Source organism: Panthera pardus, unplaced genomic scaffold, assembly GCF_024362965.1.
Source record: "Panthera pardus isolate Hobbes unplaced genomic scaffold, ASM2436296v1 HiC_scaffold_20, whole genome shotgun sequence".
Lineage (NCBI taxonomy): Eukaryota > Metazoa > Chordata > Mammalia > Carnivora > Felidae > Panthera > Panthera pardus.
The window spans coordinates 87674292-87698750 of NW_026526766.1; the positions used below are offsets into that span (position 1 = coordinate 87674292).

General features: G+C 46.7%; 1 protein-coding gene and 1 long non-coding RNA gene across 16 annotated transcripts in view; one reads left to right on the forward strand and one right to left on the reverse strand.

The window, feature by feature from the left end:
* FNBP1 (formin binding protein 1) overlaps positions 1–24459 on the reverse strand; it is a 139829-nt gene that overhangs the window by 81881 nt on the left and 33489 nt on the right. For 13 of the 15 annotated variants that reach the window (XM_053908416.1, XM_053908419.1, XM_053908418.1 and 10 more), the window contains exon 2: positions 7367–7482. The exons of 1 other annotated variant lie outside the window; for it this stretch is intronic. In XM_053908416.1, the coding sequence (XP_053764391.1) occupies positions 7367–7482 (116 nt within the window). Of the gene's footprint in view, positions 1–7366; positions 7483–24459 lie in introns of those variants that run through there. One more of the 15 variants, XM_053908426.1, reaches the window with a different exon arrangement.
* On the forward strand, positions 4150–8531 carry LOC109250027 (uncharacterized). The gene is made up of 3 exons (XR_002072852.2): positions 4150–4369; positions 5894–6033; positions 8456–8531. It is a non-coding gene; the product is annotated as an uncharacterized LOC109250027 (long non-coding RNA).

Genomic DNA, 24459 nt, shown 5'->3' on the forward strand with positions numbered 1-24459 from the left:
CAAAGAAAAAAAATCTGGCTGCCCCCAGATTTTTCCAACAAAAGACAATGCAGCAACAAAGTTTGGAGAGACAGAAAATATTACCAGAGAACAAGCAGGTCAAATTATTATCAAGTATGAGGGCATTCTCAAACAAGAACAAACCCGAGAATTAGTCCACAAGCTCTCATTTGGGGAGAAAATATTCCTATTTTTCTTGATGCCCAGAGATAAGCAGAGAGGCTGTGGTCAAAGAAAGAGTGGTGAACATACATTCATATTTAAAATCAGGACTAAGACAAATGAACCGTGGGACTCAGGTTACAGACGATACTATATCACTCAGAAAAGGAAGAAAAACATGTAAATATTATTTTCTTTACCTTAGTAGTGAGTCAACCGAGCCCATTTAACATTGTAACATGGAGCTTAAAATAGAGAACAGTAAGGGGGCGGCCGGGCGGCTCAGTCGGTTAAGCTCGCGACTTTGGCTCAGGTCATGATCCCATGGTTCATGGGTTCGAGCCCCGCGTCAGGCTCTGTGCTGATAGCTCAGAGCCTGCTTCGGATTCTCTCTCTCTCCCTCTCTTTGCCCCTCCCCTGCCTGTTCTCTCTCTCTCTCTCTCTTAAAATAAATAAACTTAAAAAAAAGAAAGTCTAAGTGGCTTCCACGCATAAAAAAAAGGCTTAAGCTCATTGATAACAAGAGAAACGCTAATGCTCAGACGCACCAATTTTTACTTATCACCTTGGCAAAGATAGAACGGACTGGTACCAAGAGGCACTGAGGGTCGAGGAAAGTTGCACTGCCACCCAATAGGGCGTGAGTGGTAAGGGTCACAGCCTCTGAGAGTCGACTTGGCAAAAACGCCACCAAACCCAGGGCGCTCCTTTTAGGAACTTAGTCTCCAAGCAGGCTGGCCAAGTGGATTACTCAAGGCTACGCACTGCAACTTTGTTCAGCGTTGCAAACAATTGGAAACACGTCCACCAACCCGATGCAACATTATAAAACCGCAAACATAAAAATGAGTCCTCGGGAAGATCTCCAGGATGTAGCAAGGCAAGGGCACGCTGACCTGCCGGGGGAAATGAGGAGGCAAACACACTTAGTTGCCTGTGTCGGCATAAAATCTCTCTATGGAAGGATAAACAGGAGACGGAGAACATTCATTGTCCCCAGGGGCAGTGGGAACAGAAGGGACACTTTGCTGTAGACCGTGTTGTGCCTCTGGAAGTTTTCATCCTATGAATTCATTACCTGGTCATAACCAATAACTTTCTTAAAAAAAAAAATACAGTTGCTAAGGGCAGGGCACCTGGGTGGCTCAATCGGTTGAGCGTCCGACTTCAGCTCAGGTCACGATCTCGCGGTCCGTGAGTTCGAGCCCCGCGTCGGGCTCTGGGCTGATGGCTCAGAGCCCGGAGCCTGCTTTGAATTCTGTGTCTCCCTCTCTCTGCCCCTCCCCCACTAGTGCTCTGTCTCTCTCTCTCTCTCTCTCAAAAATAAAAATAAACATCAAAAAAAAATGAAAAACAAAAACAGTTGCTAAAGGGCAATACATAGCTGGTTCTCTTATACAGGTCAGATAAGATGTTTAAAATTTTCTTAGGAACTTGACCTTACGCTGCCTTGAATAAACAGTAACTATTCCAACGGTCAGTAAACTTTTTTATGTATTTATTTATTTAGAGAGAGAAAGAGAAAGGGAGGAAGAGAGAAGATGAGGGGGGAGGGGGGGGAAGCAGAGAGAGAGAATCCCCAAGCAGGCTCTGGCTGTCAGCACAGAGCCAGATGTGGGGCTCGAACTCATGAACCGTGAGAACACGACCCGAGCTGAAATCACGAGTTAGACGCTTAACAGACTGAGCCACCCAGGTGCCCCTACGCTTTTGCTACAAAGGGCCAGACAGTAGATATTTTAGACTTGCACGTAGGTCATGATCACATGGTCCCTGTTGCAACTAGTTACTTGCCACTGTTTTGCAGAAGCAGCCGTGGACAATACGTAAATAAAGGAGTGGACGTGGCTGGGTTCCCGTAAAACTTTATTTACAAAACCAGGCAGTGGATGGGTTGGGACACAGGTTGTAGCCTGCCGACACCTCACCTACAGAAGTCAAAGCCCCGACTCTCATCATTTGCTTGTAAAAATAAGCGAGCACCTCTTTCCTCTAATGCTGAAAAACTAAAAGACTTGAGGCCAGAAGTCTCCCCGCAAAGGCCGTGTTGCCTTTTCAACATCAGACGGATATTTCAGGCAAGCATTTGCCGGGTATGCTTCAGTCACGCTGGCCTTTCCGTCCCTTGAACATGTTCCCACACCCCGGGGCCTTTGCACTTGCTGATTCCTTGGCCTGGGAGAGCTATCCCCACACCTTGGCAGGCCTGCCCTCTCCTCGTCCTTCAGTTCTCAAGCAACAGGCTTTCCCCGGCCAGTCTAGCTTACGTAACCCCCACCTGCCACCAGGCTGCACTGCATCGCTGGCTTTAGGTATCTGGGGTGGTAACTGCTATCTTTAGATGATTTAATTTCTTGCTTATCTGCATGTGCTCACACGCACGCGGTCCGTTTCCCGCAGTGAGAAGGTCGAGTTCCGCAGCGTCTCGTCCATGAGACACATCGGGGGTCCTGTTTGTCGGGCACTGTCCTGTACCCTGGGGACACTTCAGTGCACACAGCTCAAAACCCGTGCCCTTGAGGGGTCTCCGTTCTAGCAGAAAGGAGTGGAAGGCAATGAACAGTAGGTATGGGCCATAAGGCAATGTTACCGGGTGTTAGAAAGTTACCAGTGCTCTGGAAAAAGTGGAAGGTAGGGGCGCCTGGGTGGCCCAGGCGGTTAAGCGTCTTGACTCTTGATTTCGGCTCAGGTCCTGATCTCACGGTTCCTGGGATCGAGCCCCGCATCAGGCTCTGCGTTGACAGTGTGGAGCCTGCTTGGGATTCTGTCTCTCCCTCTATCTCTGCCCCTCCCCCACTCTCTCTTCTCTCTCTCAAAAAAAGCAAATAAGCATTAAAAATAAAGAAAGAAAAAGGGTAAACTACAGCAGGAGGACGAGGCAGGCCTCGCTGAGCAGGCGACCTCTGAGCAAAGACTTGAAGGAGGTGAGGGGGGGATGGCCACGCGGATCGAGGGGAAGGATATATAGGGGATCCCCATATGGAAGGTGAGCCTGGGGTGAGGGCGAGCCTGGTGTGTACAAGAAACAGCAGGGAGGCGGGTATGGTTAGGGCAGAGAGGAGGGAGAAGGGGGAAAGAGGTGATGTCAGAGAGGTTGGGGTTTACGATCACACAGGGCTTTGTTAAGACATCTATCGTTAAGGATTCTGGATTCACGGAGTACAATAGGGAGTTGTTGGAACTCTGAACAGAGCGCCATGATCTAGCTGCTGTGTGGAAAACAGAGAGAAGACACGGGATAAGAAGGGAATAAGACAGGGGCGCCTGGGTGGCTCGGTCGATTGGGTGTCCGACTTCGGCTCAGGCCATGATCTCACGGTGTGTGGGTTCGGGCCCCGCGTCGGGCTCCGTGCTGACGGCTCAGAGCCTGGAGCCTGCTTTGGATTCTGTGTCTCCCTCTCTCTCTCTCTGCTCCTCCCCCACTCACGCTCTGTCTCTGTCTCTCTCAAAAATAAATAAACATTAAAAAAAATTTTTTTTAAAAAGAAGGGAATAAGAGAAACCAGTTAGAAGCCCCATAATAACCCAGGTGAGAGGTGCTGGGGCCTGGACCGCCACGGCCGCAGCGGAGGTCAAGAGGAGGAGTCAGACCCTGGGTAAATTTGCCAAGTACAGTCCTGATGGCTTAGATGAGGGATGGGGGGGGGGGGGGTGTCACGCGAGAGAAAGAGGGGGAACCAACGGTGTCCGGGGCTCCTGATCCAAGAAGCAAGGAGGCAGCTGCCCTCAAGTGAGTGGGGAAAAGCTGGGCCGTGCGGACGCAGATTCTGAGCGGACAGATTCAGTTCTGGGCACGTCTCATTTCAGACGTCCCCCTGGAGACACTGCGTAATCTGTGTCGGAGTCCGGGACAGAGGTCTAGCTTGGAGATGCGTATCTGCGAGCCACGGCTACACAGACCATACTTAAAGCCAGAAGAGATCACAAGGGGATACAGGAGACGGGGACTGGGCACGGGGGCACGCCGGATGAAGAGAAGGAGGCAAAGGAGAACCCAGTAAAGGGGGGTGCGAAGGAGCTCCAGTGAGGTGGAAAGAAGGAAGCCAGAAGACTGGAATTCGAGAGGCCGGGCAAGGAGGAGGGAGCATCCGCCCCGTCAAAGCCGCCGATGGGTCAGGGACGCTGCAGACCGGGGACGGGAGGTTGGGTTGAACAACATGGAAGTCACTGGAACCCTCGAAGAGCAGTTCTGGCTGAGCCGTGAGGGGTGAGTTGAACGTACTGACAGGAGGGGCGGCCGGGTGGCTCAGTGGGTTGAGCATCCGACCTGGATTTCGGCTCAGGTCACGATCCCGCGGTTCATACGATCGAGCCCCCCAAGCCGGGCTCTGCGCATGGAGCCTGCTTGGGAGTCTCTCTCCCTCTGCCCCTCCCGTGCTCACTCTCTCTCTCTCAAAATAAATAGAGAAACATTTAAAAAGTAATCAAGCAGGGACAGGAGAGGGACCGGAGACAGCAAGTAAGAACACTTTCGAGAAGTCTGCCTATGAAGGGGAGCAAAGAAACCAGCAGGTGTTGGGGAGCACGGCGCACAAGAGGGGCGGGGCCTGGGTTTAGACAGGAGCATCTCTGGTCGGGGGGGAGGGGGGGGCACAGAGACGTGGGGACAGACACCAAGAGATAGGACGTCTTCTTCGCACCGCTTCGATGTTCTCGGTGACGTTGGGAAGCCCACGGGAAGGATGGGGAAGGAGGTGCTGGGTTTGCAGAAAGGGGAGAAGCCGAATCACTTCGGTGAGTGGGGAGGGCGGGGGGCACATCGACAAAGCGCAGGGAGCATCTTATGTATCTGCATTGAGGACCCGCTGAGATTTGCATTCTTTCCCAAGGGCCTCCCGGTTTGTTGCTGGCATCCTCAGTCCCTCACCTCGGGTGCTGAGAAAGGCCAAGAAGGCAGGTGCAACACAGAGGGGGAGCTAAGGAAGCCCTTTGCTTTCGTGACGCGCAGAACGGAGCAGACGCCTGCTAGGCGCTGACTTAACGGCACCGGATAACAACACTCCCAAACGAAACGAGATTGTGGCAAAGGCACCAGGAAGGACCAGGGCAAGCTAGCGGAAAGACAGCAAATACACATAAATCCACAAGGTGAGACTGCATTTGGGGCTAAGGCCGTTATGCAACCCATTTTCCCATGCAAGACGTTTTACGACCAGCGGGGCGATACTGAAATAATCACCACGAAGCAGCCCCGTCCCTATTCCGACATTCAGTTCTTGAGGTCCTAAATGAGGCTGCTTTTACACGCAAGGAGCCAGAAGTTGATCTGGGTTCAGCAAGCCATAACCATTGTTTCGCTGGCCAACATGTTTTATGTTTTACTTGCTGAGTGGAAACAAGACTAGTCAGCCCACAAAGATATTCCATGGGTGCTCATTTATAAACAACAACAACACCAGCCCTAGAAGGATCTGCCTTCTCTCAGTGACCCATGACCTACCCCTCCTGCAGATGCTCTTTTTAAACACTTGTTTTTAATGTTTATTTACTTTTGAGAGAGAGAAACACAGACAGAGAAACAGAGACAGAGGGAGACACAGCATCCGAAGCAGGCTCCGGGCTCCGAGCCGTCAGCACAGAGCCCGACGCGGGGCTCGAACCTACGAACCGCGAGATCGTGACCTGAGCCGAAGTCGGACGCTTAACCGACTGAGCCACCCAGGCGCCCCAGGTGCTCTTTGGGTTCAAACGAAATGTTTTCATACCAAAAGTCATCTGGATCTTTAAACAGGTCTTAAAACAGCCTGCACAAACCAATTCGACCCAACGAGAAATCAGCGGAGGTTGTGTGTGCCACTCGAGCTCCACCGACAATTTTTATACATTTTATCCAAAAGCACAAATTTCTTCGATAATTTCATCATTAAAGAGGTAAGTCGCCCAACCACTTTTATTTTTTTATTTATTCTTAAAAAAAAAAAAAGTTTGTTTTTGAGAGAGAGAGAGAGCATGAGTTGGGGAAGGGCAGAGAGAAAGAGAGAGAGAGAGGGAGACACAGAATCTGAAGCAGGCTCCAGGCTCTGAGCCATCAGCACAGAGCCCGACGCAGGGCTCGAACTCGGGACTGGCGGGATCGTGACCTGAGCCGACGTCGGACGCTTAACCGACTGAGCCACCCGGGGGGCCCTGTGATCCAAGCACTTTTCAAATGTGGCTCCCCGGGACTCTCACACACTGCTGGATGGATCGTGGATCAGGAGAAGCATTTGGAAGACTGTGTATGTAAAGCTACACATACAGGGTGCCTATGACCCCGCAATCCCCCTCCTGGGTGGAGACAGACTCTGTACCCCCAAACAGGGGCCTGGCAGCAGATGAACGGATAAAGGGCGGTACACTCACATACCCGAATACTATCCACCGATGAAAAGAAAGAAGCTACCACCACATGCGGCCACATGAACGAATCTTACAAACATCAGGTAGAACAAAAGAAGCCAAAATCAAACAGTGCCCAGTAGATGAATCCATTCACAGGAGGTTCAAAAACAGGCAAGACTGTCCACGTGGTTGGAAGTCAGGAGAGCGGACAAGGGTGGACGAGTGTGGGAGGAGGGCGGTGCACCAGGAGGGGCTGGAATTGCCTGTTCCTCCACCTGGGTGGAGGTAACCCTGCTGGTTACCAGGGGGGTGGTTCACTCTGTGGATTCCTGGGGCTGCGCACTTGGGACTCGTGCATTTCTCTGTGTATATGTTACACTTCAATGAGAAGCATTCTGAAAAGGGGCGCCTGGGTGGCGGCTCGGTCGGTTAAGCATCAACTCTTGATTTCCGCTCAGGTCACGATCTTGCAGGTCAGGGGTTCGAGCCTTTATTGGGCTCCGGGCTGACAGTGTGGAGTCTGCTTGGGATGCTCTCTTTTTCCCCTCTCTTTCTGCCCCTCCCCCACTCCTGCACGCGTACATGGGCGTATGCTCTCTCTCTCTTAAAATAGATAGATAGATAAAGCCATTTTCCACAAAAATAAGTAGCTCCAATATTTTAAAAACGCAGAGCCTGAAGGCAATAACTTAGCTTTTATTTTTACTGTTCTATGAAAACGAATTTTCCACATTAAAAGCAATGGTTTCCATTGAAACAGTACCTTACGTAAGGGGGAAAAGGAATATTTAAAGGATTGTACATCTGTCGTATAAGTGAGAATCTAAATTATCAGTACATCCATTTTGCAGTTAACAAACAACCTTTGTCAATATCAACTTACCTGAGTTGTTTTGCATAGCTGAGTTCGATCTCTGTCCTTTCCTTTACAAATTTGATGTATTTCTCAAGAATGTCAATTCCCCACTGTGTGTGTTTTTCTAAGTTGTCAAATTGATCCTGTTTAAAAAAAAAAAAAACAAAACACAAAGAGAGAGCTTATAATCCTTCTCTGTGATTAATAGCATTTCAGCGAACAATGCTCTCAACGAGACGTCGCTATGTAGAAAGCAGTTCTAATATTTTCCATGATTGTCCTGGGTGCTTTTCTTGTTGAGCAGTTTTAAATCAACATTACCAAATTTGGTTTGAAAACTGCCTGGGGGACTGAACTCTGACCCACGCATTCCCATTAGCAACATGGTTTGAGGATCCAGTTCGCGTCCTAGTGCAAAGGAGAATGTCCTCTCCAGATTCCAAAAGCCGAGAGGTAAAACACCCGCCTCAACTGGGTGGGCAGCTAGCACCTTACTCGTCACCTCTCAGTTATTCAAAGCAGCTCACTGAAATTCGGGGCAAAGCACAGGGGAGCGAGAAGAGCTCCCAAGTACCGCTCTCTTCAAACAGATACATAAAATGACTCACGCGGACTTTATTGAGAAGTTCAAACATCTATCAAACCCACACTGTGTGCCAGGAAAGGAGCTGGGGAAACCACCCCCACCCCCACCCCTGCCCCGGGCCCCATCTTGCAAGGTGCTTGAGGGTCCCAGCCTGGAACAACGAGGGGTGCTGGGTATCCCGGCAACCCCTACTGCAAAGGCCCGGACACGTCCAGGAATCAGGGGGCCTTGTCCTCTGCAGCGAGGGTGGGGGCAGGGCGCCAGGGAAGGGTGTTGGTGGCTGAGAAACAGGAGAAAGTCGGGGGCCCCTGGGTGGGTCAGTTTAAGCAGCTAACTCTTGATTTCCGCTCAGGTCACCATCTCACGGTTTGTGAGTTCGAGCCCCGAGTCGGGCTCTGGACGGACAGCGCGGAGCCTGCTTGGGACTTTCTCTCTCTCCTCTTCTTTGCCCCTCCCCTGCCTGTGTTCTCTCTCTGTCTCTTTCTCAAAATAAACAAACATTAAACTTTTTTTTTTTTTTTTTTTTAAAGAAAGCAACGGCAGAAAGTCTCAGCCCATCGGCCCAGGCGAAGGAGCCTTTTAGCCTCTCGAGTGGGCACACGTGAGCCACTGAAGTTGCGAGGGGAGAGGCACGCCCACGGACGTGTTCAGAATCGTCAGGTGGTGGAAGTCAGGAGACGGTTCAGTTGTCCAGATGAGAGGAAACGGAAGAAGACGGAAGGACGTACAGACCCGTGACAACTAGGATCAACTAGTCTTGGTGGCCGATTGCGTAAGGAGGCTGGAGGGGGATATGAACGGGAGGCAGGATTCCGGAGGGCTCCCTGCCTCTACCTCCTGGGACCGAAGGACAGCACTTTGGGCTGAAGTGACACATCGGGGGAGGGAGTGGCATGTCCAGAAGGGAGCTGGAAACACGGATCCGTTCGGAGCTCGCGGAGGGAGGCCCACGAGCTGGTGGATCTGAAGCAACAGGGCCTGGCTGGGGGGGGGCGGGGGGGGGGGGGAGGCAGAAAGTTCTGGGAAAGAAAAGGGAGTGTCAGCGTGACATCGCGGGGAAGAGAGAACGGCCACGAGAGAGGCAGATGCCAAGTCTCCTGAGAAGAAGCCGGAACAGAGAAGGTGGGTTCTGGCCCCAGCCGGGGACTTCACCGACGCGGGACCCCACACGTGGCCGAGCGTGGTCATCTGCCTGAAGGTAAAGAGCCAGTCCCCGCCTAACTTCACAACTCAGTCTTTAGGATCGTGTAAAATGGAAAAGTGTCAAATCAAATATAAAAAATACAAAGCCACAATTTGGGGCGCCTGGGGGGCTCAGCGGGCTAAGCGTCCGACTTCGGCTCAGGTCATGATCTCGTGGTTCGTGGGTTCGAGCCCCGCATCGGGCTCCGTGCTGACAGCTCGGAGCCTGGAGCCTGCTTCCGATTCTGGGTCTCCCTCTCTCTCTCCGCCCCTCCCCTGCTCTCTCTCTCTCTCAAATAAATAAACAAACATTAAAATTTAAAAAAAAAAAACAGGAAAATAAGAAAACCAACAACTGTATTTGCTTAAAGGAAATTATTTAAAAACCATGATGGAAATAAAAGGAGATAGGAATCAACGAAACATCATACCATGCTCCTGCTGGCTGAAAAGATTGGATATGCAGAATTGACTCAATATTAACCAAAGTCCCTGAAGGATGGCATACAGAAGTTGGTAAATTTTTTTTTAGAAGTTGGTCTAAGTTGATTTAAGCATTAACTGAGAAGAATAAAAAGGAATGGGAATATTGTAAAAAGCATGAATTTGTATACTTGTAAGTGGGTGAACTGTTTGGTAGGTTAATCGTATCTCCATAAAGCTGTCAAAAAATAATAAAATTTTTTAAGTTAAAAAAAGAAAAAAAAATTTAATAAATAAATAAATAAACTTTTGAGAATACAAAAATACAAAACAACAATTTAATCCTAGCACATGCGTGCGCAATCCGACGGGACCGACTCAGCACCGCCCTTCAGCTTGATTTTAAAACCTAGCATTTCCCACTTTTAAACGTGTCCTCACGCTTTCATTCTGTTTTCCGTTCAAGGCTGCGCACACCGGAAAGTGAGTCGACTTCGTTCCCTCCAAGTCCGCCTTGGGTGGAAGCAGGCAGGCAACGGGGTCCAAAGCACTTTTTCTCCGATGTCAGAAAATCTCTCCTTGAAGAAAACTCGTTTCCTCAACCTTGATCTGTGCCCCCCACCCCCCTCCCCCCACCTCCAGGCCCACGGAACACTTGGAAAAATTCAGGTTTTATTTTACAGGAATGTTTTTCTCATGGAAAAATCACTGTAAGATGTTTGTCTTTCAACCTAATAAGTGTCCACCTGATCATAAAAAGCAAGGGACAAATATTTAAGGCTTTGGTTGATTCTTGGTCCCCAATAATACATTCCATGGACATCCAGTCTCCACTTAAGGAACACTAGTCAGGAAGATTATTTATTTGTGTTATCTGGAAAGAGAGGGGTTGTCAAGCAAATTAGGTCACTTTAAACTACTTGAGGGAACAAACACACAAATAATTCGAGTAAAGATTACAAATCATCCCTAGCTATTTAGACCAAGGCTCGTTAAAGCTCTCTGCTAATTGGTAACCCTTTGCTAATCTAGTTTCATAGCGACCCTATTTATTTAAAAACTCCTTTCCAGGGGCGCCTGGGTGGCTCAGTCGGTTAAGCGTCCGACTTCAGCTCAGGTCACGATCTCGCGGTCCGTGAGTTCGAGCCCCGCGTCGGGCTCTGTGCTGACCGCTCAGAGCCTGGAGCCTGTTTCGGATTCTGTGTCTCCCTCTCTCTCTGACCCTCCCCCATTCATGCTCTGTCTCTCTCTCTGTCTCAAAAATAAATAAACGTTAAAAAAAATTTAAAAAAAAAAGAAATTAAAAGAAAAAAAAAAAAAAAACTCCTTTCCAGGGGCGACTGGGTGGCTCAGTTGGTAAAGCGTGTGACTCTGGATCTCGGGGTCGTGAGTTCGAGCCCCACACCGGGGGTAGAGCTTACTTAAAAAACTAAAGTGAAATAAAATGTTGTCGCAAATCAAATGTTTAAAAATAATAAAACATCTCTAATGATGCCACACTCTACCGTTCCCATCACACGGATCACCGCAGCATGAACTTTTTTTTTTTGACAGCAGCTGAAAGAAAATTCAAAACAGATGAAAAACTAATCAACCCACTTACATTCTTGACCAAAATGTGGAAAACTTAATGGAAAAGAATTCCAAATCTTCAAAAGACTCCTTTGTGAGCAAATATTATAAATGGCCCTTTAAAAAAATAGCTTTGGCGGCTTTGAAGATGGTGCCATTATCAAAAATTCCTCCTTTCCCGCTTTCATTTATGTGGGTTATGGCTATCAATATTTACTCTAGCAGAAATTAGAAACTGAGAGAGTTTAAATCGTATTTATTGATCCCTCCAGAAGACAACACTAAATCCATCACGTGCTAAAATATTTTTATTTATTTTTGAGACAGAGAGAGACACAGCGTGAGCAGGGGAGGGGGCAGAGAGAGAGGGAGACACAGAATCCGAAGCGGGCTCCAGGCTCCGAGCTGTCAGCACAGAGCCCGACGCGGGGCTCGAACTCAGAGACTGTGAGATCGTGACCTGAGAGGAAGTCGGACGCTTCACCGACGGAGCCACCCAGGCGCCCCTCACGTGCTAAAATAAATAGCATTGTTTCCTTTTCAAGAATGTTCCTTTCCAAAACAAAACAGAAAAGTGGGAAGGCTGGCGTTGGTTTACATTTTTGCAAACCTCTTTTATGTCTGGCTTAATGGAATGCAGCTGGGTTTTCGGACGCCTCTGTTGGGATTCCCTACTTTGGTTGCATTATACGAAAAAATAAGACTTCACCCAGATATGCAGTAAGAAAGTGGAGGAGCATTTCAAAAGCCTTTTTAGGGAATCCTGGATACTCTTTGGTACCACACCCAAGTTCAACAAATTGTAGCTTCTTCAAGGCTAGCTTCGATGTGAAATCTGAAACCACACCAGTGAATTTTTCATATCGGGTTACAATAAAATGCACTTTGAATGGCTCTTTTGCCGGCGCACGACTGTGTAACATTATGCACTTAGAAAATACACATGTATTTTTAAACATTTTATTTTTAAGTAATCTCCACACCCAAAGTGGGGTTCGAACTCACAGCCCCGAGGTCAAGAACCACTACCTTGTGACACATACTCTAAAATTTCTAGGGGCGCCTGGGTGGCTCAGTCGGTTTGAGCGTCCGACTTCGGCTCAGGTCATGATCTCGCGGTCCGTGGGTTCGAGCCCCGCGTCGGGCTCTGTGCTGACGGCTCAGAGCCTGGAGCCTGTTTCAGATTCTGTGTCTCCCTCTTTCTCTGCCCCTCCCCTGTTCATGCTCTCTGTCTCAAAAATAAATAAATGTTAAAAAAAAATTTTTTTAAATAAATAAATAAAATAAAATTTCTATTGGAAAGCTTCATATCTCCAAAGATGAAGGAAGTCAGATAATACAGAACCTAACGGAAACTTATGTTTAGTTGACGACTGCATACTATATACCCCCTCAAGAATTCACTCCAGAATTGCCCAGAGACGAGCAAATGGATGTTTCCAAGGAGCTGGGTAGGTACCACATGATGAACCCCCTCTTGACCTCTCACTGCTCCTCGAATTCGAACCAAACAAACTTTTTTGGTGCCAAGAGCTGTTGGCCACACAAGAGGCTGACTAAGCTGCAGAGACAAACGAGGAGAGTGTACCAGGGTATCAATCAGATGCACGTACTGTATTTTCCAATTATTTTCACATCTGGTTTTATGCACAGTAATAAGAATGAACCAGAAGTATGAACGACAGCATCTTTTTTGGGTCATCCTATCTTCAGCAGAGTTCCTAAAGAATCATGAAGTTCAACACAGACCAATTTTGCCTTGCCTCACCTACAATATCAACTCATCAGTTGGGGGGCCAAGACGGGTCTCTCTGGGTCAGTACGTAAATGACTACTCTCGGCTACGCAAGAAGCCTTCTGAAATCTGATTTTGTTTTTTCAAAGCACGCAAAAGAACGGACGCGGGAACTACTTGCAGAAAAGCTGGTTACTTTAAGATGAGGAGACCCAAGTCAGCCACAGGGAAGTTCTTCTCCAAAGTACAGGACTTCCCGTGGCTGAAAAGTAGACGAAATCGACGCGAATTCAAAATCCCGGGAATCCGCCAATCTGGTAAGAAACTATGTTGCTCAAGTCACCTCCATGTAGATGGCTCCCATTTAGAGGAAGGGTATGTGGGAGGCCCCATCTCCACAATTCTCTCCCTCTGCAGTGAGTCTGTGCTGTCTGGACCGGTGTTTTAGGAGACTCTAATTTCTTTGAATTTTTTTTACATTAATTTTTTGAGAGAGGACAAGTGGGGAAGTGGCAAAAGAGGGGGAAAGAGGGTCCAAAGCAGGCTCTGTGCTGTCAGCAGCGAGCCCCGTGTGGGGCTCAAACTCACGAAATGCGAGATCACAGCCCGAGCCGAAGTCGGATGCTCAACCGACTGAGCCACCCAGGCGCCCCAGGGAACTTTAATTTAGGGTAAATACACTTTCCTAAAGACTAGGGCACTTTGAGAAGCAGACCTTAAATGGATCTATCTGAACAGAATCTCTTGGGATGATATTATTCGTATTAGCTTCCTCTTATCTTGGAGAGAAAACTGTCAACACATATAGATCTACCCAGAGTAAATGTAACAAAATCTCCATCTAAAATGTTTTTAAAAATCAATTTGGTTCTGAATATTAAAGTGGCTGTATATATATAGGAACAAAAAAGTTGTTCTAAAACTTTACAAACAAAAATACGTCATCACGAATACCACCCGATATTCTGGATCTCAAATTTGAAACAAAGACCTCAATCTGGGGCGCCTGGGTGGCTCAGTGGGTTAAGCATCTATCTGGCTTCAGCTCAGGTCATGATCTCATGGTCTGTGAATTCGAGCCCGCGTCGGGCTCTGTGCTGATGGCTCGGAGCCTGGAGCCTGCTTCCAATTCTGTGTCTCCCTCTCTCTCTGCCCCTCCCCTGCTCAGGCTCTCTTTCTCTCTCTCTCAAAAATAAATAAATAGAATTTAAAAAAGAAAAAGAGAAAAAGTCAGGGACTGTTTGAGACATGCGTTATAACTAGGCACCGTCGACCTAAGGCTGCTTCTGTTGCGAAAACGAAAAACAAGGAGTTTATTCCGTTTGTGGTTCTTTTCCAGCAACTGCGTTCTGAGCCCAAGAGGTAAGAGTGTAAACAAACACAAGACGAAAATATATGTAGGCGTTAAAAAAAAGCAACAAAACTTTAACCGAAGCTTAGGAGGCAACAACAGCATGTAGATGAAGTCAGTGACATAAAAAAAATGTGGCAAAGGGGCAGCTGGGTGGCTCAGCTGGTTGAGCGCCCGACTCTTGATTTCAGCTCAAGTCGTGATCCCAGGCTTGTGGGATTGAGCCCCACGTCGGGCTCTGTGCTGGGGGTGGAACCAACTTGGGAGTCTCTCCGCCTCCCTCTTCCCCTCCCTCTCTCTCTCTCTCTCAAAAAAAAAAAAAAAAAAAAAATGTGGAAAAGCACACCAATAGAAAGAGCTGCATTTTTCATGTTTTTATAACAATAATTATATTGTGTAAAAGGGCAACACGGAGGCTGGTGCCGGGCATCGAAAGTAGCCGACTTGAGGCGGACGAATGCAGGGATGCCCTGTGCCAAATTTTACACTGCATCCTGAGTTGAAAAGAGAGGGTGAGAAAGATGACTTGTACCAGAAGCACCAGAATTCTGACTCTCCTGGAGTCTGAGCAGGTGCGATGTTGGCTGCGGGGGGCAGGGGGGGGCAGGGGGAGGGAATTGCTACGGAATGTATTCCTTTAAGAAGCGGCAACGATAGGCTTCTGGCTTATTATTATTTCAATGTTCTCAGCACACCTTAGTCACTTTCGGTTCCCCCTCTGTTCCTCCGGACACAGTCAAAGCCAACAAAGAAATAAAACCTCGGACACGGTACCTGCCCCAAATATGCTGAGTGAAAGAGAGCAAAGGATACTATTTTCAAGGAAAAACAAAACAAAACATTTTGAAGAGTGCTTTTTTTTTTTTTCATGAAAATAACAACAACAACAGGAATTTTTAAAGTGATCATACAGGGTCACCTGGGTGGCTCAGGTGCTTGAACACCCAACTCTTGACTTCAGCTCAGGTCGGATCTCGCGGTAGTGGGATCGCGCCCCTCATTGGGCTCCATGCGGAGTGTGCAGCCTGCTTAAGATTCTCTCTCTCTCTCTCTCTCTCTCTCTCTCTCTCTCTGTCTCTGACCCAATTAAGATTCTCTCTGGGGGCGCCTGGGTGGCTCAGTCGGTTGCGTCTGACTTCGGCTCAGCTCATGATCTCGCAGTTCTTGAGTTCGAGCCCCGCGTCGGGCTCTGTGCTGACAGCTCGGAGCCTGGAGCCCGCTTCGGATTCCGTGTCTCCCAGTCTCTCTCTCTCTCTCTGTCTGCCCCTCCTGCACTCGTACTGTGTGTGTGTCTCTCTCTCTCAAAAATAAGTAAACATTAAAAAATAAATGAATAGGGGCGCCTGGGTGGCGCAGTCGGTTAAGCGTCCGACTTCAGCCAGGTCACGATCTCGCGGTCCGTGAGTTCGAGCCCCGCGTCAGGCTCTGGGCTGACGGCTCGGAGCCTGGAGCCTGTTTCCGATTCTGTGTCTCCCTCTCTCTCTGCCCCTCCCCCGTTCATGCTCTGTCTCTCTCTGTCCCAAAAATAAATTAAAAACGTTGAAAAAAAATTTTTTTAAAAATAAATGAATAAAAGAGGGGCTTTGTCAAGTGGTGATTGTGAGATGAACATCTTTCACACAAATGTTCAGTATCATCAGTGTCTGGCTTCAGCCCGGAAATGGAATCGACTTGTTCATTTCCTGGTTTCTATACATCAGCTCAGGCAAGGAAACCTAACAAATGTGAAGTTTCCTGAGCCCGGTCAATCAGCAGGCACAGGAGTTCAGTTACCTGCTTTCCCCACCCCACCCCCCCCTGCTGCCCCACATTCCTTTAAACCCTGGAGAGCGAAGTGTATCTCTCAAACATCCCACACTGTCCTCCACAGGTGATTCTCTCTTCCCCCCACCCCTCCCCGGCCAAAACAAGTTCAAGACCAACCGAAGGGAGGGAAAAAAAAGAGGGAGAGGGAAGAATGCCCAGAACACTGAAGGCAATCCAAAGACTAAACAAGAACAAAGCATATAAGCTAAATTTTTAATGAGAAGAAAAAAAAAACAAATTTTTTCAGTCCTGACTCATTTCTAAACTCTATAAATATTTCCGTGGGTGTGGGGAAGGGGTGCAAAATAATTACAAAAATATCATAGGAATGGAATTTTTTAAGCCCCGTCACCTGAAACTTAGTTAACCTCAAGGCAAAACGTTTTCCAAACGCTTAGCAATTTAACTCACTTCTAATTCTAAGTGAAGAAGGTTAGGCAAACACATAGGTGTTGTTCTCTTTTCGAGACAAAGGGATCCCCGGGGCGACCGGGGCGGGGGGTTCAGCTGATAAAGCGTCAGACTCTTGACCTCGGCTCGGGTCGTGATCTCACGGTCCGTGGGGATCAAGCCCCGCGTCAGGCTCTTTGGTGACAGCGCAGTGCCTCCTTGGGATTCTCTCTCTCCCTCTGCCCTTCCCCACTCGCACACATTCTCTCTCTCCCTCTCAAAATAAACACATAAACTTAGGTTGTGTAACGTGTCCCCTGGGACATACCCCCGTGGCTGACGGTCCAGCAGCTACCCCCTACACATCCCATCTTCCCTCCGGCAGAGCGCCTCGAGTATATCTTTTCCAGCTCCCTTGCAGCTAGGACACAGGCATGAGCCGTCACCCTGGCTCACTAGATGGGTGGGCCATCTGTGGCCGGCTACTGAGAAAGCTCACCCTAAAAATTCCTCCTCTTCTTGACCTGTCATGGTCACTGCTGCCTGTGACACTTCAGGTTGCGCCAACCATCCTGCAACCATGAGGAGGGAGCGTCGCTGGGATGCTGGGATGGCAGATGGAGTTCAGCCCTGATCCCAGGGCCCCCTGCCTCTGGGCTCTGCAGTGTGAGATGTGTCCTTATCGCCTGAGCCACTTTTCTCTGGGTCTTTGTTCCTTTCTTTTTTTAGCGTATTTATTTATTTTTAATGTTTATTTATTTTTGAGAGAGAGAGAGACAGAGTGCAAGCAGGGGAGGGGCAGAGAGAGAGGGAGACACAGAATCCGAAGCAGGCTCCGGGCCCTGAGCTGTCGGCACAGAGCCCGACGCGGGGCTCGAACTCACGAACCGCGAGATCGTGACCTGAGCTGAAGTGGGACGCTTAACCGACTGAGCCACCCAGACACCCACAAAGAGTGGATTTTAAAATAATTTATCAAGATAAATGCTAGGAAAGGAGCTACGATGACCACCTTAAAGCAGGTCCACAGTCTTTAATTGGCAAAGCCAGAATAAAAACAATTCCTGAAAGCCAAAAGCTTTTTCATAACTCATCTGATGACAATCCTCACTCAAGCCTACTTATAATCTCTATTTATCACACTTAGTGTGATTATTCGTATCTATCACGGCAGAACTATAATGTTACACGATATATGATATGTTTGCTGTAGTTCCCTTCTAAATTCTAAAAAAATTTGGAATCCCTAACACATTTGGCTTCAAAGGTTTTGGATCATGAGTTGTGGATCTAATTTTGGGAAATTAGTTGTTTAATAAGACAAAATGGGAAACATAAAAGGTGTAAGGACTGGAAAGGAAGAAATAAAATTGCCATTAGCCACAGATTATATGATTAACTACCTACCACAGATTAAAGAATCCACCGACAAATGATTAGAATTAAGAGTTAACATGATAATTGGACATAAAATCAATGTATAGAACCCAACTGCTTTTCTAGACACTAGCAACAAACAAAAAACTAAAGTTTGGAAACAGTATCATTTAGAAGAGCATGAAAAAACTACAAGTAGATAGAAATAAACTTAATAAAAGATCTGCAAGACCACTATGGATAAAATGATAAATACTTATTAAAAGACATTAAAGAAAACTGGAAAAAAATTGAGAGATATAAGCCATGTTCAAAATGGGAAGGTTATCTACTGTAATAGAGCAATTCTCCAAATTATCTACAGATTCCAACTTCATTAATTATAAATTCAAAAGTAAGTGGGGCGCCTGGGTGCCTCAGTTGGTTGAGTGTCCGACTTCGGCTCAGGTCATGATCTTGCGGTTTGTGAGTTCGAGCCCCGCATCGGGCTCTGTGCTGATGGCTCAGAGCCCGGAGCCTGCTTCGGATTCCGTGTCTCCCTCTCTCTCTGCCCCTCCCCTGCTCATGCTCTGTCTCTCTCTGTCTCTCAACCATAGATAAACGTTAAAAAAAATTTTTTTAAATAAAAAAATAAATCCAAAAGTCATTAATTATACATTCAATCAATTCAACTTTATAAAGTCCCGGCAAGTTTCTGGAGAACATAACTCGGAGATTGAAATGGAGTTGCAGAGGTCAAACGACAGCCAAAAGGGGCTTGAAGAGCATGGTGGGGGGAATAACCAGACGGTACTGACTGATTATAAAGTTAATGAAGAAGCTGTGGGGTATGGAGCAGGGACAGAAAAATAAGGAAATGCAAAGAACAGCGGAGGCCCATGAAAAAACAAGTTTGTACGGGAAAGAGGAAGTCATACAGAAAACACAAAGAACCTAATGGCTGAGGACCTGGGGGTCTGGAGCTAGAACGGCTTGGTTTGAACTCTGGCCCTGTGACAGGCCACCTATGTCACATGCAGCAACCTACTTAACCTTTGTCTTTCTTTCTTTCTTTTTTTTTAATTTTTTGAATGTTTATTTTTGTTTTTTGTTTTTTTATTTTTTGGTTTTTTTGTTTATTTATTTTTGAAGGAGAGACAGACCGTGAGCAGGGGAGGAGCTGAGAGAAAGGGAGACACAGAATCCAAAGCGGGCTCCAGGCTCCGAGCCGTCAGCACAGAGCCCGACACGGGGCTCGAACCCACAGACCGCGAGATCATGACCTGAGCCGAAGTCGGACGCTCAACCGACAGAGCCACCCAGGCGTCCTCTGTGTTCCTGTTTCTTATCTAAAAAATGGGGATAAAAGCAGGATCTATTTCCAGGAGTACCGGAAGGATGAAATGTTATCTTCTGCTGGGAACACTGCTTGGCCCATGGTAAGCCCTTGGTAAGTGTTCACCATGACCACCATCATCATCGGCCAAGGGGAAAAGAACAGACCGTTCAATAAAAAATGCTAGAAGAGGGGCACCTGGCTGGCTCGTTGGTGGGTCGTGCGACTTTTGATCTCAGGGTTGTGAGCTCGAGCCCCTCGTTGGGTGTAGAGATTACTTAAAAATAAAATCTTAAAAAAAAAAAAATGGTGCCGGGATGATTGAATATCTACTGGAAAAAAACGAAATCAAATCTTTCTTTTTTTCTTTTTACAACTGGAACCCCACTTTTTAAACCTCTATTTCTTACAATATACAAAAACTAGTTCAAGATAGACTAAGGATCTAAAGATATAAAAGGGAAGACCGTAAAGGAAAAAAACTTATAAACTTGACTGTATAAAAACTAAAAACCTTTGGTCATGAAAAGATAAGTGAAACGATAAAAGGTAAACTAGGAGATTTTACAACACACATGGCCAACAAAGGATTAGTACCTACAACATAGAAAGAATGCCTTCAAACTCGTTTCTTTCAAATATGAACTAACTCAACAGGAAAAGAGACAAAGGTAAGAATTTTAAACAGGAAGTGATAGTTAGCCTTATTAGTAACCGGAAGGCACATTAAAACTACAATGAAGGAAGGGCGCTTGGGTGGCTCAGTCGGTGGGGCATCTGACTCTTGATTTTGGCTCAGGTCACGATCCCAAGGGCAGGGGATTGAGCCCCGCATCGGGCTCCATGTCGAGTGTAGAGCCCGCTTAGGATTCTCTCCCTCTCTCCCTCTCCACCCCTCTCCTCCACTCGCACTCTCTCTGAAAACAAAGCAAAACAACAACAAACTACAATGAGATACCATTTCACACCCACCAGTGGCAAAAATTTAGTCAGAAAACTTACCCAGTGTTCACAACGCATTGCAATGAGAAGGGTCATACTCCACTGGAGACCTTGGAAAACAAATTAGCTCTGCCGAGTAAAGGTGAACTTGTGCCTCTGCCTAACCTAGGTACTCCTCCTCTCTCTGTATATATTAAGGTCAAGGAACTAGACAGTAAACTCTTGCTGATATGCCCAAAGACACATAAGTAAGAATGTAGGCCACAGCATAATCATAGCAAAATACTGGAAACAACTCAATTGCCTATCTCATTCCATTTCTATAAAGTCTCCAAACAGGCAAAACCAAACAATAGAGTTTACTAATGCAATCAAAGTGACGACAAAAAAAAAAAAAAAAACAATAACAACAACAACAAAAAAAACAACCTATAAAGAAAAACAAGGGAATCTAGTTTAATTCTGGGTATTATTTAATTAGGGAGAAGGATGTAATCACAGTAAGGCCACAGGAAGCTTCTGGGGCAGAATAATGTTCTATATCTTTACCTGGGGGAATGTAAGGGGTGTTCATTTTACTGCGATTTTTTTTTTAATTTTAATGTGTATTTATTTTTGAGAGAGAGACAGATACAGCATGAGGAGGGGAGGGGCAGAGAGAGAGGGAGACACAGAATCTGAAACAGACTCCAGGCTCCGAGCTGTCAGCACAGAGCCCGACGCGGGGCTCAAACTCACGGACCGCGAGATCACGACCTGAGCCGAAGTCAGATGCTTAACCCACTGAGCCACCCAGGCACCCCTACTGCTATTTTTGTATATGTCATTCTATACATACACGTTTCCATACGTTCTTTGGTAATATGCCATAATTAACACTCAGTTGTTAGTTTATAATTGGGTTGGTATGAACATCTTCGGTGTAAGAGAAACTTAAGACCACGGGAGCCTCTGCCAACTGGAGATCAAAAACGAAGCTAAAACATTTGTGAAAGCAAAGAGGAAGTCAATAGGAAAATCTATTATATAAAGTATTGAAGTATTACTTTTTCCTTGATTGATGCACTTCCTATTTTGCTCCCATATAAAGTACGAAACGTTCCTCAGAAAATGGGCCTCGCTTAATACCCAAGTATGGATTGCTTATTGATTGTTAAAGACTTCACACTTGGGGCAAAAACTTTTTCAAAAAATTCCAGGACTATTACTGTCCGAAGCCAAAAATATGTGTCACAAATCACCACAGAAATACAGCAGATACTTTCCCTCAGGTAAAATGTTTACGAAGGTTAAGAGAACACAAAATACGACGGTAAGCAACAATCACACTTATCCAGTCATTCATCCAACAATATTTTACTGAGCACCTAGTATGTGTCAAACCCTAGTCTAGGAACCAAGGACACAGCACGAAACAAAAGACAGGAATTTATTCTCACGGAGCTTACCTACCAGATCTTTGCTGTACAAAGCTATAAAGAAATTTCAGAAAGATCAGTTTATGTTCCCATGAGAAGAACTACTAGGTCTTCAGATAGGAAAGCTTTTAAAGCCCACTCATACCTGCGACCAGCGGCGACAGTCAAAATATTTAACAATTATTAACAGACTCCCCATCCAATCAGAACAGAGGCCAGCTGTGCTGGGGAGGCATCCGGGCTGGAAAATACCTTGCCTGCCAGAACCCAGTATTACCGTTTGTAAACCAAAAACCAACCAACAAAAAAGGAGAGGAAGAGAGCGTGGTTTGCTTGATAAGCAACTTGCTTTATTTATGCAGTTCCTTTCATATTTGGGAAATGAACCTGTGCAGGAATGGTCATTAGCCTTTGGAATCTCCTCTTGTAACCCTTCTCTCTCTCTTTTTGAAAATCTCTTATTTAGATATTTTTAAAAATAATCTCTACCCTCTGCCCCCCCGCCACGTGGGGCTCGAACTCGCAACCCCAAGATCAAGAGTCACATGCTTTACTGACTGAGCCAGCCAGGCACCCTTGTAACCTTTCTCCTCTTAAACTTTATGCATTTATTTATTAGAAACTTTGTATTTTGGGGCGCCTGGGTGGCTCAGTCAGTTGAACGTCCGGCTTCGGCTCAGGTCATGATCCCATGGTTCACGGGTTCAAGCCCCGCATCAGGCCCTGTGCTGACAGCTCGGAGCCTGGAACCTGTTTCTGATTCTGTGTCTCCCTGTCTCTCAGTCCCTCCCCTGCTTATGCTCTGTCTCTCTCTATCTCTCTCTCTCTCAGAAATAAACATCAAAAAAACCTTTTTTTAAAGAAACTTTGTATTTACCTTAGATTTTGCATAAGCACTTCATATAATCAAGACTGTCATACTAATTCTGTCATATTTGGTATAAATGTTGTTCCTAGTTTGATTAATTTTAAATTTATGTACGCTTTAAGTACACAAAGCGCTGGGGAGGACAAGCGCGAGCAACAGAAGATTAGCTATCTCGCTCTTACGGAGCTAGTGAAGAGGTCATTTACGAAAAGTACACACTCACACGAAAGTTTACATATATAAGATAATAATTTTTTTTCTTCTAATCATTCCATTAGGAGCTCTCAAGTTCCCAAGATCGGGTGCAAAAATGTTAAAAAAAATAATAATAATAATTCTGGTACAGGCTACCTTCCCTAAGCTGTTGCCAAAAAATGTGAGATAATTAAATGTTTAGTTACCTATAATCCGAGTGGAAGTGTTTTGCCTTCATTAATTACACACAGTAGTGAGGTCTCCTGACAGCCAGAAGCTATTCAAGATGTAAAAGTCACCATGAATAGATATTTCCAAAAAAAAACCCCTCTATTTGGCTGTATTTGGGAGTGGTTGTAAATTATTTCAGCTTAAAAAAGAAATGATGTCAGTTTCATCTTATTTCAATGTTTTGAGCTATTTCTGCGTTACAAATTTATTTTGGGCAAACACTCACGTAAGCACCACACGCGGCATTCTATGCTTCGCAAACAACCCAAAACGACGGGGCACCTGGGTGGCTCGGCCCGGCGGGCGTCCGACTCTTGATTTCCGCTCCGGTCATGACCTCACGGTTGGCGAGATCGAGTCCCGCGTCAGGCCCCGCGCTGACAGTGCAGTGCCTGCTTGGGATTCTCTCTCCCCACCCTTCCCCCCGTCTCAAAATAAATAAGTAAACTTAAAACCAAAACGAGTAAACCGAACACGTACAGCAGCGCGGGTTACACTAGGCACTTTTCCGCGGGGTCGGGGGGCAGAGCATGAGGCCCAAGGCTCAGACTGCCCGGTCCAGCCAACACTGTCACCCCACCAGCCACGAGAAGTCACCTTGTTCGCTTCTGTGTTAGTTTCCTAACCCAGAAGTGAAAACAGTAATAATACCACGTTCAATGCCACTGAACTATACAAAACTGTCAAAAGGCCAAATTTTGTATTTTACCACTATTAAAAAAAAAAAAAAAAGTTTGGGGGGAAAAAGAAGAAGAATATTGATAGAAGTCAGGAAGATCACCTTGGCCAGACCACCTAGGGCCACGCCGACCATTAAAAGGAATTTGGGAGGGGCACCTGGGTGGCTCAGTCGGTTAAGCGTCCGACTTCGGCCAGGTCACGATCTTGCGGTCCGTGAGTTCGAGCCCCGCGTCGGGCTCTGGGCTGACGGCTCGGAGCCTGGAGCCTGCTTCCGATTCTGTGTCTCCCTCTCTCTCTGCCCCTCCCCCGTTCATGCTCTGTCTCTCTCTGTCTCAAAAATAAATAAACGTTAAAAAAAAAAAAAAAAAAAAAGGAATTTGGGAATCAGCCGGAAGTCACTGACATACTTTGAGCACAGTGACTCTCCCTGTCCACTTTCACCCCTTCAGTGTCCACTTTTCATAAAGACTGGAAGGCTAAACACTACGCTTCTCGGGCTCCCTTGCACTTAGGGATCCGGGTTTGGGTTTCTTGAGCGAGGTGGACTCTCATGAGATCTCGAAAACAAACGTGAGGCAGGGAAAAAAAACAATAATAACGGCACCAACTTCGTAGAGCTGTTGGAACATATCACGTGAGTCAATCTCCTGTAAAGTGCTGAAAACTGGCACCAAGTACGTAAATAGCTAAGCAATAGCTTACTGACAAATTGAACACCATAGCAATATCGTGACAGGTCAAACCGTTAACATCCATGTCCTAAAAGAGCAGGGAAACCCGTCTTTAACACTAGACCCCATTTCCCCTTTCAGCACATCAGTCAGTCATGGTCTGAGCTAGTGACCACTCCCACGCTAATGGTGGGTACAGGACCATGACCCTGAAATCCCAGTATCCCAGGGATTTTTGGCAGGACTATCGGAAACCCCTAATTCAGACGGAAAGTGCCCATCTTTTTCCAAAACATTACACATACGCAGACGATTTTATTGGTCTGGGATGTGATGGCCATTCAAGAGAATCTACCAGGCCAACAACAGAACAGGCT